The sequence below is a fragment of the Ruditapes philippinarum genome, unplaced genomic scaffold (assembly GCF_026571515.1).
Source record: "Ruditapes philippinarum isolate M1 unplaced genomic scaffold, ASM2657151v2 ctg4407_1_1_1_1, whole genome shotgun sequence".
NCBI classification, from domain to species: domain Eukaryota; kingdom Metazoa; phylum Mollusca; class Bivalvia; order Venerida; family Veneridae; genus Ruditapes; species Ruditapes philippinarum.
This window is the reverse complement of record NW_026852923.1, coordinates 86,542-103,973: the sequence shown is the minus strand read 5'-3', so window position 1 is coordinate 103,973 and position 17,432 is coordinate 86,542. Positions and strand designations below refer to the sequence as shown.

Below are 17,432 nucleotides of genomic sequence, written 5' to 3'. Positions count from 1 at the left end.
ACTTCCCCCGATCGAGTAGACGAGCGGAAAGTCACAACTATCGCAGGGACATCACGGTGACAGTCCACCCATAAACAAATCGCGGGGATCGGCGGACTTTGGAAAAATTGCTTGAGCTGTACTGTAAGTGTGTTGAAAATGAAAATTTCAAATATTTTTCAAGGTTCAAGAGGGATAACTTTGCCCTAATTCATCAAACCATGACCAAATTTAAATTTGACCTGCTCATTTCTGTGATAAATCTATATTTCAAATTTGAGTTAAATGTATTAACATAAACTGAATTTTCTTATTTTATTCAAAGTTCAAGAGGGATAACACTCAAAAATCATTGAACAATGACCAAATTCAAACTTGACCTGCGTAATCACTTTAAATATCCATATGTTAAATTTGAGAACTGTTGGGGGTGATAATAAACGGAGACTGAAAATTAATTTTTTGAAGAAGAAGAGGCAAGACAGACAGAAGAAAAAGCAATACACTGTGAGCCTCACATCAGATCTATGCAGCATGGAGGGTTATTGAAATGAGTTTAAAATATTAACATGTAAGATGGTTGTTGTTTTTTTTTCAGGCAATATTTTTTTCTAAAGTAATCAAATCCTATTTGACAACCAAAGAAAATGAGCACTCTTAGGAAGATATTTTCTGACATTTGGATCTATAAGACACTTAATGAGCTTTGAAGTAAAAAATATCAGAATGGTAAAATAGACATTATTTACTGTAAAAACTAACATTATATACATGTATATTATTGTTGCACAGACATTTTTCAGTGTGGGCAGGAACGCATTTTAAATATACATTTTGGATATCAAAACTAAGAATTGCTCCAGAAAATGTACATAACTTAAAAAAGTAAGACCTTTAATTTTTTTTTAGAGGAATCTATTCAAGAATACCCTTTTCATTTCAATTTATAGAAGATAAACCTTATTTGTAATGCTTCAAACTTGCCATTTATAGACACTTATAAAAGGCAAATCCTCAATTTCCGAGAGGAAATGTATATAAATTATATTTACAATTAAGACAATTAAAAGAATATAATTGTTATATGTATGTTGTTTTGTACATGTACAAATGTATCACAATGATGTATTATTATTGCTCTTTTTTTTCCCAATCTGATATTAAAATAAGGGCAGTTTTATGACATCATGGTATATATTGTTAAATTCATAGTCATAAAATTTATAATTAACTTAATTTGGATTTAAAATACTTAAACAATTTAATCTTTAAAACAAAAGCCAAGGCAACCATGCTAAACTTGTTCTTATTCACATCAGCGGAGGAATATTGAATATAGTAAAGAACGCTTCTAAAAACACCATTTTCTTGTACAAAATTAAAATTTTATATCTGACCTTGACAGTCAAGGTCATTTAAAGATCACATATAATTTTGTTTTAACTTTACATTATCTTAAAATATTAAAACAAAAACATTTTAAGTGAACAAAAATGGACCTCACAGACCTCATTTTCAAGTTACCTGCCCTTGATTTAAAAAATTTGTTTATTTCAAGAGCAGATAATTCACAATCAAGATAAATTAAAGCTTTCCATGTAACTGACTTCCTTTAAAGTGATTGTGTGAAATTTCAAGAATTTGCTATTAGATTTTTCAGACTTATAAATAAGAAATTTGGGGTTTGAAATAACCTATAACAACAATAAAAAAAAATTCAGGGACAGATAACTCAGTAAACTCACAAATTAGGTGGGTGAATGATACCAAAGTTTTTCTATCTGAATGGTTTCTGTTATCATATTCTACTATCTTCAAAAGTTAACACAAATTATATTACACAGTTTCCACATGTCTATATACACCTTAAATTAAGACAACTGGTGAGGATGTAAAATAAAGACAATTTATGAATATTGTCCTCTCAATTCCATTGTCTATAACCCTTATGTTTTACTTCACTGATTAAATTAAAAAGGCTCTAAGAACACATTCTGTACAAATCAGAAATGATATCTTACAAAGTGCATTATTGTGAATAAAAACACCTTTTGAATATGACCCACAAACCTCATATGTTTTAACATAAAAAAATCTTACTCTATTTCCAAGAAAGATATGCTTATTTCCCATAATTGGTTGATAGTGGCTTTATACCTTCATAATCAATAATGTATCAAGTATAAAGTCTTACAAGCTCTATTTGGTTAATAGTTAGATAAGCAATAATATCAAATGATATTATAAAGTAGAAATGATAAAAACTCAGGGATGGCAACAATTAACTGGTTTATCAAGTCTTCCGTCTTGATCAAATGTCCGGGTATTGTTTTCTCATGTAACTGGCACCGGTAGCCTTAAGAAAATTACAAGTATTTAAGTGAAATTTTTTAAAAAAAGATATAATTCTAAGATATGTCGACTATAAACTTGTTACATCAAATCAAAATTTTACGGCAAAATCGTCAATGTTGATCGTCTTAACGAGACCGCTTATGACATTTAATTAAGTACCATTGTGATGCCGAAATTTGTTCCAAGGTACTTGCAAACCGCTTTGAAAGGCTGACCCTACTACCTTTAAAGAATGTCTAATTTAAGGGATTAATAAGACTATTGAATTAAACTAGAAATGTGTCCATAGGACACGGATGCCCCCACACGCCACTGTTCTGTCAATCTTATGACTCTAGGTCAAATATTTTTTGGACTACATGTGCCACAAGGTGAAAACTAAAAATCAACAAAGGGCCATAATTCTGTTAAATTTGGTCGCAGCAAAAATTCCTTCCTTTACTACCATCTACACATTAAGGTTGTTAATCCCTGTAAGTTTAAGCAAAATCTGCCATCTGGTTTAAGAGGAGTTGCGTTCACAAAATTTCTACATAGTATATAATGAAAAAATCAACAAGGGGCCTAAATTTTGTTAAATTTGGTTGCAGCAAAAATTCCTTCCTTTACTGCCATCTACACATTAAGGTTGTTCATCCATGGAAGTTTAAGCAAAATCTGCCATCCGGTTTAAGAGGAGTTGCATTCACAAAATTTCTACATAGTATATAGTGAAAAAATCAACAAAGGGCCATAATTCTGTAAAATTTGGTCGCAGTGAAAATTCCTTCCTTCACTACCATCTACACCTTAAGGTTGTTCATCCCTGTAAGTTTAAGCAAAATCTGCCATCCGGTTTAAGAGGAGTTGCGTTCACAAAATTTCTACATAGTATATAGTGAAAAAATCAACAAAGGGCCATAATTCTCTTAAATTTGGTTGCAGCAAAAATTCCTTCCTTTACTACCATCTACACATTAAGGTTGTTAATCCCTGTAAGTTTAAGCAAAATCTGCCATCTGGTTTAAGAGGAGTTGCGTTCACAAAATTTCTACATAGTATATAATGAAAAAATCAACAAAGGGCCATAATTCTGTTAAATTTGATCGCAGCGAAAATTCCTTCCTTTACTACCATCTACACATTAAGGTTGTTCATCCCTGTAAGTTTAAGCAAAATCTGCCATCCGGTTTAAGAGGAGTTGCGTTCACAAGATTTCGGGACGTACGGACAGACGGACGGACGGACATACTGACGGACGGACGGACGGACAAGTGCAACGCTATATGCTCCCACATTGTGGGGGCATAAAAAAAAATTAAATAGTTTATATTTTTTCTTTTTATTTTCAAGGCACATTCCTCAGATTTTTAGTACTATCAAATTAAAGAAACGAAAGTGGAATGCTGACAGTGTCATTCTTATAAATAAATTATGTGTTCATTTTTGTGATTGGCTTGAAAGAAATGGAAGATAGATGGAAAACAGTTATACATTTCTGTTGTCCTAAAAAATTTTCTGAATAACTCAATATTTAATCAGAAGAATAACCAATTACATGTGTTACAGTAACAGAAATCGGTACTCACTGCAATCCCTTATAAAAACTATAAAAATTTTACTCTCGCTATCTGTCTGGTTCAAGTTTAAGTGTAAAGAGGGAGTGAAACACGTCATTCCTCTCCTCAAACTTTAAGTTCTACAGTACTTTAACTAGTCAGAAACTGACACAGAATGAAATCTGACCAATGAGAATCCTCAGATTAGAGACAGAATTTAGAAAAAATTTAACCAGTACATTCTTGCTTGTTGCTGTAACATAGTAAAACATGAAAACCTATTGGATTCATGCAACTGTTCTGAACCAACAAAATATGACACATATTGAGAGCAAATAACAAACTGTTTTTCTATATGATATGGTTATTTGATTGGTTGGATTTTATGCCGATTTTTTAAACATATTTTTAGTCATCTCTCAGTGTCGGTCTACCAGACTGGATTTCCGGGATAACTGCATTATAATGCATTTGTGAGCTTTTTTTTTTTGGAAAATGCTTTACTTACAATGGTTTGTCTGATCCTGATCAAAACTTTGTGACGGTTAAATGGTTTGTCTGATGCTGATCAAAATTCGTTTCAACATTATATCAAAGTGCAATTGTTTGCCAACTGGCATGAAAGGTGATCAAATCATGATAATTTAATTTTCATATCAAACCTTTTGCCATAGCTTGTGTCTATTAGCCTTGAGAACTTGCAAATGCCATGTATAGGGAATTAGTAACAAAAGGCAGCTTATTAATTTTTTAGGTCTGGACAAAACCAGGTATAATTCACAAAATTAACAAGGGCAATAACTCAAAAAATAAGAAATGCAGAGTACCAGTTCTTGGGCACTGCACTTCTACTTAATGAGATCTATCATCCCATGAAGTTTCATGTCCATAGCTTTTATAGCAAATTTGTACACAATACCTTTAACATATCCTTAATGAATATGTCCATTATTTTTAAATTTCTAACATTGCTTCTCTATATTTTACGTCGCTATAGTAACGCAGTATGCGCAGGGCGGGGCAGTCCAATATTTTGTATTAATAAGTTGTCTTTACTTTCATATATCTTGCGTATTTATACGTAAAAAATGGCGCGACGTCGTAAGCATATGCAGTGACGTCATATTAACGTTCGTTCGAAATTTTGACGTCATAGCTGTTTCCGTTATTGTTTACCAGCGGACAACTGTCAACCGTTGCTCTTGGATATTAAACAAAAAATGACGTCCATGGATTACGCGGAACATCGGACTATCATCAAGTTTTGTGTTAATCTTGGGATGACGCCAACACAGACGCAGGAAATGTTGGAAACTGCAAAAGTGAGACCTCCTGTTTGTCGATCACTCGTTTTCAAGTGGCATAAGCGTTTTTGAGACGGCCGGGAGGACATTGAAGACGACAAGGATCGTGGGAGAAAGTCAACGTTGACTGCGGCGTCAATTAATGAAGTCAAGGACGTCATAGATCGGGACAGGCGTTACACTGTGCGGGACGTGTGCGATATTATTATTATTATCATTATTATTATTTGCGGATTAAGTATATGTACAATATCGCTTACTTAGTAGATAAATTGTCTATTTGTCAGGTGTTACGGCGAGATCTTGTGCGTTCCTTGCGTCGGAAGCGGCCCAACCTTCCCTTGGATCAGGTGTTGCTGCCCAAAGATAACGCGCCAAGCCATAACGCAGCATCCACCAGGCTGGAGATCAATCTTCTGTATTTTCAGATTCTGGAGCACGCACCCTACTCGCCGGATATGGCGCCGATGGACTTCCGGGTATTTCCAACTGAGAAGTCGGCACTTAAGAGACGGAAGTTCCATTCCTTCCAGGAACTCTCGTTTGCAACGCAGAAAGTGGTGGCTGATTTCGACCAGGAGTGGTACAGGGCGGTGTACGACCAGTGGATATATCGACACTATAAGTGTATTGAGTTAGGCTGCGACTATGTTGAGAAAAACTGACATTTGACGCCACGCATTTATTAACAACTAGCGACGCCACCGGAATGACGTCGTAACGTCGGAATCGACTGCCCCGCACCCGCTACCCCTTGTCTCATTACCCTGCCCACAGACACTGATCCAGTTGCCGGACAACTTTGAATTTTTTTTGTACTAATGCAATAAAGTTGCATTTTGTTCATGTTAATTTTGTTTGTTTTTATTTTCAGTGGTTTTTGAGTTACAGCAAAAGTCCACGTAATTCTGGGACACCCCTCGTATATGTCACCTTCTTCAAGGCGACACAAAAATGAAAGAACCAAGATAGTTTCCATAACCACAAGAATTCTAGAACACATGCACAATAGTCATCAATTTTAGCACTTAAAAAAACATTCACAACAAGAAGTTACCCTACATTTACCTTTCATAATACTTCAAATATTCTATTAAATTATTCTGATTAAAAATCAGCTCCTAAATAATGCCAAGCTTATGGATCTGATGGTGAAAGATGGGAGGTCACTTTCTTGTGACCTTTTAATCAACCAATCAGTAGCCACTTCCGTAAAATGCTTCTCTGTATGGTTTGCTAAAAATAGCCTTACAAAGAAAAATCCAAATCGGCTAGAAGGTAAAAATGAGTTACTGGTAACGAAATAAGATCTAAATTTAAGTCTTGGTCAGATTTGTAGTAAACTTTTAAACATTTTTCTCTCAGAATAGACAATACCAAAAACAGCCATACAACAGTTTCTTGAATATCAGACTGGCGTTCCATGAGTTTTACCCATGCCAAAAATTTTATTTGGCATGGGGGGTGCCAGATGAGTCTCATGCTGTACAATGACAGTGCACGCTTAAGATGACGTCATTTTACCGTTATGAATGAAGTTGCAATTTATACGCTGTTGTAATGATATAAATTTTCTATGAAAATAAAGATAAAGAATTTAAAATATAATGGAATATGGTAGAATATGCAAGAAAAAATATCTAACATATGTTTGTGGTTCGGAATTTAATATCCCTCCCTCAGTCACCCATCCATGGGCGGGTCACCTCTGGATGGATATTCCGATCCGAACCGCAAAATATGACAGATATTATTAATAAATGGATTTCATTCAGATTTGAGGGTTCTCTAAAGAAAATAAAATCTAAATACTGTTGTAACAGCCTCAAAGAATATAAGATGACATTTTCCAGTACCAGTGAAACACTAGAGCAGAAAATTTAGCCTGATATTCAACAATAGGGCCATAATGGCCCTGAGGTCGCTCACCAGTATATAGCCCCCCACCCCACCGGCAGGGCCAATCTAAACCCAAGGGCTTTTATTTGAAACTTGGTAGACACCCATAAGAAGATGTTTCATGCTAAATGTCTAAGCTCTAGCTCATTGGGTTTTTTAAAAGAAGATTTTTTAAGTTTTTACTATACACATATAGTTAAAAACAATGACACGCCTGGGGCGGGCCAGTTTTGATCCCAGGGCTTTTATTAGAACAAACTTTGTAGACTAGAAGATGTTTCATGCTTAATATCTAAACTCTAGCTATATAGGTTTTTTCAAAGAAGATTTTTTAAGTTTTTGCTATTCACATATATAAGGAAAATCAATGACCCTCAGGGCAGGGCCAATTTTGACCCCAGGGCTTTTATTTGAACAAACGTAGTAGACACTCATTAGAAGAAGTTTCATGCTAAATATCTTAGCTATAGCTCTTCGGGTTCTTTAAAAGAAGATTTTTTATGTTTTTACTATTTACATATAGGGAAAATCAATGACTACCTGAGGCTGGGCCAATTTTGACCCCCAGGGCTTTTTTTTGAACAAACTTGATAGACACTCACTAGAAGATGTTTCATGCAAAATATCTAAGCTCTAGCTCTTACGGTTCTTTAAAAGAAGATAATTAAAGTTTTTTCTTTCAGTTGCCATGGCAACCAGAGTTCTGCATGGAATTAAATTCTTTGAACAGTTTTTAAAGGTGACCACCAAAGGAACATTCCTGTGAAGTTTGGATGAAATTGGCTTTGTGGTTTATGAGATGTCATTTAAAGTAAAAGTTTACAGCCGGACGCCGCACGAAAAGTGATCACAAAAGCTCACCCTGTCACTTTGTGAAAGGTGAGCTAAAAACAGATACAAATAAAGCATCTTTCGCAAATGATCTGTCCTGCTTATCCGATACATGTAGCAAATTGGTATTTGTTTAAAGTCAATATGGTCTACCATGCATTGTTCAATGTGGTACTATACATGGAAGAGTTGAGTAAAAATTTCAGTAACAAACTTTACCTTAAAGCAGAGAACCATGCAATATAGATCCCAAAGGCTACTAAAACAAAACAACACTGGAATGGACAAGAGGAAAAGACCATATTAATGTGTGCTAAATAGCTATGTCCATGTTTGTGATTAACTTGACAATTAAGTCACTCGTGCTCTCCACTTGCGACTAAATCGTACAGTCAAGCGCAAACATGAACTTTCCTCTCTCACACATCACAAAGTGAGGAAACTAATCTAAAATAAACAATACCTGATTGCTGTACCATACTTGAACTCCTTTGATCACTCGATCCTGTCTTTTTAATATATTCACTGCTTGGTAAAACGGCATACCTACAACATACACAATACATTTTATAAAAAATTTCACAAAATTAGTTGAGAAAATGTAAAATCATCTTGCAATAAACTGCGCAATTACTTAGGGATTTTTTTAATGTTTGGGAAACATACATTTTGGGGACGGGAATGTGCCAAAATAACGTAATATTTTAATTCTCCACCACACCAAGACCTAATTTGATCTTACGATTATTTATAATACTTAATAACTTATGATTTTTTTCCTACATGTACATTAAAACCAAAGTAATGACATCACAACTTGAAAGAAGCATGCAAAACCAGGGCTTCCGTTAACGGGATATGGTGTTCCAACGTCAAGATCTATCTCTCTTTCTTTTCTGTCAAACCCTCCGTGAGGACATAGACAGTCAGCATGTCACTAAGAAAAGTTAAAAAATTAAAATAAAGATGCAGGTGTCTGCAACACTCAATGTTTGGTTATTTTCTGTCCAATCCTGTCAATATATATTTCGAAATCTTTGATAAATGTGTACTGATCACAATCAAAACAGCCAGAGAATGATTGATGACTTAATACACATATAGTTATTAGAACATCAAATGGATAGTAGAGTGACTTGTATACTTTCCTGAGTATATATACTGGCTTGCTAGCAGTTCCCATATAAAAATCGTAGTACTTAAATGTTTTTTTTATTAAGCTCACTCACCAAAAAAATGAATGTTACACATCAATATTCAGGGCCTTTTTCCCTTCTATAACAGGGGCCGGTATAGGGCTGCTTCCCCATTAAAAAATTCTTTAAAATCATGCAGTTTTCCCCAAAAATTGAATTAACATCAAGTTTTTTCTTCCCCTTTTGCAAATATACCTTATAATTTTTCCCCTAAAATAAGGGCTGGGCTACTTCCCAAATCTGTGAAAAAAAGCCCTGATATTTGGCTTGTCACACAAATCATGGAAATTCCATTATGTTGTAAACATAGAATAATCCTTAGATATGAGGCCTCATATGAGGTTCCAAAATAATACATTATTTTGTATGAAGAGAAGTAGTTCCCATACATAAAATATAACTGATTATAATTATACAATGTTGCTACATTGTATATCTGAACTATTTTTCATTTATAATTGTTGGACAGACCATTCCGAGAGGAAATAGATGTAATTCAGGAAATAGAGCGTAGACTAACGCTGACCAGTATCTATTACCCGGTACTGTTATGCAACGCATTCACATGCAATGGCGTGCTTGTATTCATGATATTTTACAAATTAAAGTAAAAAATTATTAAATATAGTAATATAGGTAAAAATTCTGATAATTAAACAAGTTTTCATCGCATTGCCTACTTATTAGAGGAAAACCCTGTAACTGGCCTCACATGTAATTAAAGTATTTTTGCGCATGCGCACAAGGACGGAATCCCCAAAAGTAAACAATGTCACGTTCTGACAACACACAGGCGAAAGTGATTTAAAATTAAACTTTTATACATACTGCTGACTTGACACTTAGAGTTAGTCTCATTTAGGCATCTGCTTGATTTGTTATCAATTGTTGAAGAATGCAAGTTAAATTCAAGCGTTTAAACGAAAAATACTGTTACTGCTTCTGTACAGGAACTGCTGGCATGCCAGAACTGTCATTTTTTTATATTTATTTTATGAAATTGATAAATCGATGAGATCAAGACAGTAGGCCTATCATTAGTTTTTGCAGAAATATAAATGCTTAACCCGTCCAAAAAATTGTGCGCCAGGAATTTTTTATCTTATTATTTATAGATGATGGTCCCCCTTTGCTTAAAGACCAACTTCTATGTAATATGAGCCATGTCTTAAAAAAAACAACACAATGGGTTTGGAACCAGCAAGGATCTTATCAGGATCCATGCTGTTCGCTATAAGTTTCTCTACTTGTTATAGGGATTGTAAGCAAACAATATGGATCCTGATCGGACTGCACAAATGCCCAGGCTTGTCTGGATCCATGCCGGTTGCATACGCACTATGTTGGTTTTATTGTGACGAGCAAATATAATTTTGTTAATTTGGTCAGTCTTGCAGTCGAAATATTGTGACTACCGTTAACATGATTACGATCGTATTTGCAATTTTGTTTAACATAGAAGAGATTTTTGTAAAACTTTTTGGTCAGGCATTTGAACATTTTTTTTTCTTTTTGAGATTTGATCAAAATTTGCATTATATAAATTATGTGGAATGTCTAAATATTTTACATGACATCAGCTGTTTACCAAAGGACCTTCACCTTCATAAATTTATCATCCTTTGTGTCAGTGTCCAAATTGAAAATAATGGACCAAGAACAAAGTATGGACAATAATCCATGTTTATAAAGAAAATATCTAGGCATATTTCTATATCTTTTTTACCTTAGGCTTAGGTAAAATGGTTTGTTTACGTTTTTGACAACCAAATTTTGGGTCACTGACAACCATTGAGACTCACCCAATACAAACTCCCATTGTTCATTTCCTAGAGATCGCTCGGGTACAACCTCAAGGTCTAGCATTCTTGTAAACAATACATGTGCAAATAACTTTTTCGTGTGATTTGTTTGACTATAAAACTCAATTTTCTACTGAATTTTTTACTCCGTAGTTCTGTTGGACGCCATATTTTTTGTTTTGATAATTGTGCGCATGCGTAATTCAAGGCTTGCATCCGCATAAATCCCGCCAAATGACATCACTTATACATTGCTGGCCAAGCCTCTTATTAGATTAGGTATATTACAGAAATCTTTGTAGTTCAATTATTGCAATAAATATATGGTACATCAGTTTTTCACGCATAAACAATTCCCCCAAATCTTTCATCATTGTATTTTAATAATGGAAATGAACATTTAATTTCACCCATGAGTATGTGTGATGTCTAATAAGCGATAATAACTTAGAAACGTTTGGATGTTCGGACACTGAATACTGTATTTTAAACTATAAAATAGCCTTAAGAAGCAATAATATCAAGGTATGATATAATATAGCTAGGATGGCGAATAAGGCATGTCTTGCACTAATTTATGGTAGAATAAACGCCTTAATACGTAACTATATATTAATATACTCTAAACGGGTCCCACTTCTAGGAATGATGCTTCTAGGAACTTTGTTGCAATGAACAATTTAAATGATTAATAAGATAAAAACTACTTGAAAGCGCACTTTTCCGGCCATTTCCGTGGATGGTCATGGGATATAAGTACTTGTGTCCTTCTAAAGTCCAGTCATTACTAGGAAGAGAACCTTTTGGTTTCAGTACGTTTTCAGTAACAATCTAATAGAACATTATGCATCAGTTAGTTATGAAAGAAGGATACATTGGAAATATTATCCCTACCCCAACCGGAAAATGCCGCATCCGAAGTAATAAGAAATAAAGCCCCACCCTTCAAGTTGAACATACATATACCTTTACTAACATTAGGGGCATTGATCCGCGGTAAAAGATAAAAGGTTCAAAAAGTAACAACCCCATGGACTCTCTTACTGTCCCTGGGGATGTATTTGAGGCTGGATCGCAATTGAAATATTACATGCATTGAAATGAATGAATGAATGAATGAATGAATGAATGAATGAATGAATGAATGAATGAATGAATAAATAAATAAATAAATCATAAAACATAATGTATTGGAAATGCATGTACTTTTAACAGGGTCTTTCGAATACATTCTATTTGAAAGACCCTCCTTATGCAGTCTGACTTTATTTGTGATGGATTAATTAGTTAACGTTTCAACCGTTAAATCCACAGGCGGCAGTATCAGTGTTTGGACACCCCATTTTTTCCACTATCAAAATTATAGATATAGATAGTCTATAACTATAATTTTGATAGTGGAAATTTTTTTTTATATATAATTTCATCGGTGGTTTTGTATTTGGTACCTGATAGTAAGCCTAAGAGTGTTGAATTTTTTTTTCAGGGTTGTAGAAGGGGGCCAGGGGCAGATAGGGGTGGGGTGTCCAAACACTGATACTGCCGCCTGTGTTTTTGACATTACATTTGAAAGACCCCAACCCCCCCCCCCCCCCCTTTACGATAGTCGTCCAGCAAGACACCAGTGAAAATATGGAAAATATGTTTCACTGCAGTGAAAACTATTTTTTAAAGTGAAAACACGAAAAATGAAAATATGTATTTTATTTTCATCAATATTTCTCAATATTTCATATATCAGTATACAATAAATGGCTTTTATTATTCTGTAACAGTTTCAGTACTGCATCTTGTCATACTATTTTACCTTAATAGACTCACATCAGTCTAAAATTAGAAAACAGCTATTCTAATTTCTGATATTGATTTTGTTTCAGCACAGTTCTGTTAGAAAATTTATCTTATTAACCGATTCTGCATGTACGATACTATATCTCTGTGGTTGCTCAAATTAATTGGAAACTATTTTCCATTTAATTCAATTGGTAGCTCGCGTGACTATAACAGCTAGAGGAAAAGGTTGGTGTTTTTATAATCTATCTGAGGTAATAATACAAAATTAATATAATAAAATAAAAACTGTTTGTTAGAGTAGAATAAAGTAGAGCAAAATTATTATGTAAGTAATATGTGATGGTGTTGTACCGTACCCATCGATCAGGTTTGTATGTTGTTATTTGTTGTTTTACAATGGCGTATCTAGATATTATTTTTTTTTATATTATTATTATTATTATTCAAATAAAGTATACTAAACTACATCAATGTGCGTTACATGTTTCTTTTCCTACGACATGTAATTGTGAAATATATCCTGTCCGAGAAAACAACAACAACAACAACAACAAAAACACCCTAAAAACTGCATTTTAAGCGTGACACACACGACTGTAGCTGACAGTATTATTTATGAATGATATAGGGATCTCTTTAGAATTACGTGTTAAATCCTCAAATTCCATTGGTCGGAATCATTTTAAAACACCAATCAAATTGCATGAACTGGGTGATCAGACGTTTCAACCTCTATACACGCCCACTGTCATCTTAAAGCCCATTAATAAAAAAATACTATTAGTATTTTCTAACAATTTTATGATTTTGATCAAAAGTTGTTTTTTATGTATCAGGTGTAAATCTATATTTCCTTGTTGTTGTTTTTTTTCAAAAGAAAGTACATGTATGTTTTAATAATGTTTATGTTAAATATGTTTTAAAAATACTATTGAGTCTTTATAAACAATTTTATAATTTTGATCATTAGTTGTTTTCTTTTATCAAGTGTAAACCTATTTTTAGTTTTTTTTTGTTTTGTTTTGTTTTTAAAGATCAAGTATGTTTTAATGCGGTTTGTTGGATAAGAAGGGTTAAATACGTGATGAGGTGGGTTGAAATAGGTTTTCCGAGTTCGATTTAAACACCTTAGGGATTTCGACAGATTGTTTTGAAACATTTGATTAACCTTACCATCATATCTATCAAAATATCTTCGAGCAATTAGTAACAAATGGTTTCATTTCGCAATCTCATGTCACGATTTTGGAACAAATGAAAAAACAAAAGCCGATCACAGAAAGTAATAAACAATAACAAGTTTATAATTGAACATCTAACACACCTTTGTGTTTAAATGCATCCGAATTCAATTATGCTTAAAATATGTTGCTTTTGATCACATTTCTAATTTTGAAAGGGATTTCTATAAACAACACAAGGTTGTTTACATTTTAACCCATTAGAAATACCACGCTTTTACTACATAGTACGGGATTACCTAGCGTAGTAAAAGTTTTTTCTCACGCTATCTGGGTCAAACCATCCCTATAAGGCAATCTCATGAATAATTAATTAGTTGTGACGTAGTAAATTACCTTATACGGGAGACCATAATTACATTCCTTACCGCTGATTTACATGTGAACGACTATTGGACGATTTACGTGTGACGTCAGATCGCATCATCTCCGTAGCAAACGGATTTTACCGAACGTTCCCATATATGGTTCTTCGTTCCATTCCGGTGATTATCCGAACATTCACGAAATATTTTCAACAGCCAATCAGCGGCGAGGTGAGTTAACACGAGTCATGCGGTATTATTGTACAGTTGCTTGAATGAAAAGTCTCAGTTTAAGCATGTTACCATTTGAAACGGACGTACTGTTGGGAGAAGTCACTAAAAACTGTCATAGAGTCATGCCAAAAGTGGTACCTGACCAGAGATCGAAATTTGATAATGACGAACTATTTAGAAAACTTTCCAGAGAGGGAGAGGTAGTTTTCTTGTTAAGTTTTCATTATCTTATTCACCCGGAAGTGCAGTTTTCTACGTTGGAATATACATAGTGTGTATAAGTGTTTAAAGTGTATTTTATATATGTTCTATGGATTACTTTTCTTTTCAGATAAAATATACTGGATTTAAAGACCGACCTATAGAAGAGAGGCAGCTGAGATTTCAAACAGAATGTCGTGAAGGCCATGCTGACCTGGTAGGTACTTTTTAAAAGCTATTCGTTGTATTACAATGTTAAACGTACTTAGGTATGTCATGGTATAATAATCATGAGTAACGTACAGGATTGTCAAGTCGTTTAAATACAGCTTTTCATACCTTCTCTATATTTTGTCCGGATTTGTTTTCGTAGAGATTTTGGCGTATTGTTTCAAAGTTAAAAAAGTACAGTTTTTTCTTCACGGAAGTTTTTTTTTTCTGTTAACATGAAACCTGCATCGAGTCGCCTACATTTAAAGAGAGATATATTTATCTGTTTATTATAACATTTTCAAAGAAGTTAAGATAACTTCTAGTTTTATCATTGATATACATATATATAATTACCGTGAATAATACTTAGAAGTCATTCATTTCCTTGAAGATGTATTTTCATATCACGTCTTATTTCCGCGTTTGTCGTGGATACGTTTGATAAAACATGTATACGCTGATAAACGTCTTAACATATTAGTTAATGACTTATATTAGATTATGTTGTCAATCATTATTTCACCTATATAATGCTTGCTATTATAGAGTGATATAAACTATATATATTTAATAAATGTAAAATCTCTAACTTGCAGTATATAATCAAAAACTATAAATAGTGAGATATTATTTTATACACGTTAAAGAAGCCCTTTGTTTAAAACGCGAATGAATGAATTAATAAGTAGTTTCATAGTGCGAAGTCATTCTGTATAAAGATACCAAATTATGTAGGTGTTATCCAGAATTGTGTACTTAACTGACATATTGTTCCTTAATTAAAGTAAGCACGTATTACATTACTATGAATTGTAAGTATTGTTAAGTGAAAAATGATATTCTCATTCGGGTTGTATGGAGTCGTGTAAATTAATTTATCTTCTATTTCACTTACAGGTATTATTATTATTATTATTATTATTATTATTATTATTATTATTTTGTTACGAATACTATATGTCCAAAATTATGACGACCATTGGTGATCTGAGGATGCCAAAGTTATATTTAATCTTTATACGTAAATAACCCGTTGAACTGCTGAACAAAGCAAAGTATATGTATTAAGTGGCACAAGAATGATTTTTTTTTTGAAATCGTAATATTTTCAAAAGATGATATTTTCGTGAAATTCAAATGCGATAATTTTAAATTTGTATTTTAAAGATCAATTTTATGACAATGTATTATTTTTAAATAAAAAGTATATTGTATCATTTTATCATATTCGTTCAAAGGTTTATAATATATATATAATAATAACTAAATATTGACCTATTTGCTAAATGTCATGTACGCACGAGTTGGTTTTATTTCCATGCTTATTTTTTCCGCCGTCATGTTGGACTGAATCAGCCATAATAGTCAAAAGATTGACTTTTCTTCAACCCCGTTTTGTTTTTAAAACGTTACTTTTTTCGACCATTGATGTAAAAGTAAAACCATTTTTATCAGAATGCTTAAAAAAACGTTTACTGAAAGTTCAAATAAAAGTGTATTTTGCCGAGAAATAACGTGTAAAACATAAATTAGAAATTACGTCGGTCATAACATTGCGTTTTGATTTTCACGATGCGTGTTATTTTATTTTTTTTTGTTAAGACGCTGATTTTCAGCGTTTCCTAGAGTGACTTAAAAGTCTTGTATTTATTGGTTATTTAATAATTACTAACAATCATTTTCATTCCATTAACAGGCGTTCGTTGCAACAGGAATCAACTTACAGTTACAGTTCACGCCAAATGCTTGGTCAGAAAATCCCGATGACCGTGTACCGACTCCTGAATTTGTAAATTTCGATCGAGAACCAGGGAAAGTAAGTACAACCTATCATACACGCTTAACTTTGAATAAAATTTAACGTTTAATTTTCAAAAAGGGACGTCGCAAACTCAAAATGCTCGCAAACTTAAAATGCGTACAAGATACTCGTGTTTTATATTCCCAATGGTTTGAGAAAACAACAACATGTCTCGAATAAATATATACAAGTATCAATATACTATACAAGAACGCACCGAAAGTGTAGAATGCATATATTCTCCTTGATGAGGCAAAAAGAAACAAAAGACTCTTTGTGATTAAGAAACTATTTTATTACGTGTTGTTATTTAAACGCTTCAGTGAAAGTGTTTGCGTATGAATACATCACTGAAATATCTAAATACGTTTGGGTCGTAAATATGTTTTGTTTACGAAAAGGTAATTTATAAGTACATCCACGTCCATTTTATTTCAATCGTCAACGCCGGGGCATTTTTTTTTATTCCGGAACAGAAGTGACACCTCTGATACGAAGGGAAGAAATATAACCGTTCTACACGAACTCTTTTATCACGAAACTTATGACAAAAAAAAACAACAACATCATTATGTAATTTGTATACAAATAAATATATCATCTAACTGTAACAATTTATAACGGTCTCATATCTTTACAATATCTTTACAACATGTATTGCAAAATAATAAATGTCCCCCTTTCCCATTTTTCGACAAAGGTTTAATTATTTTTCGTGTCTTTACCGATTTTTTAGAAC

General features: G+C 33.3%; 2 protein-coding genes across 2 annotated transcripts in view; one reads left to right on the top strand and one right to left on the bottom strand.

The window, feature by feature from the left end:
- LOC132728275 (phagosome assembly factor 1-like) overlaps positions 1-11,102 on the bottom strand; it is a 39,970-nt gene extending 28,868 nt beyond the window's left edge. Inside the window, exons 1-2 of the mRNA XM_060713895.1 lie at positions 10,905-11,102; positions 8,370-8,452 (exon numbers count right to left, since the gene is read on the bottom strand). Coding sequence (XP_060569878.1) covers positions 8,370-8,452; positions 10,905-10,968 — 147 coding nt within the window. The 5' untranslated portion in view covers positions 10,969-11,102. The remainder of the gene's footprint in view (positions 1-8,369; positions 8,453-10,904) is intronic.
- Positions 11,103-14,488: 3,386 nt separating this feature from the next.
- The window catches only part of LOC132728282 (protein big brother-like), a 67,481-nt gene continuing 64,537 nt past the window's right edge, over positions 14,489-17,432 (top strand). The window contains exons 1-3 of the mRNA XM_060713908.1: positions 14,489-14,678; positions 14,810-14,896; positions 16,589-16,708. Of these exons, the coding sequence (XP_060569891.1) occupies positions 14,520-14,678; positions 14,810-14,896; positions 16,589-16,708 (366 nt within the window). The 5' untranslated portion in view covers positions 14,489-14,519. The remainder of the gene's footprint in view (positions 14,679-14,809; positions 14,897-16,588; positions 16,709-17,432) is intronic.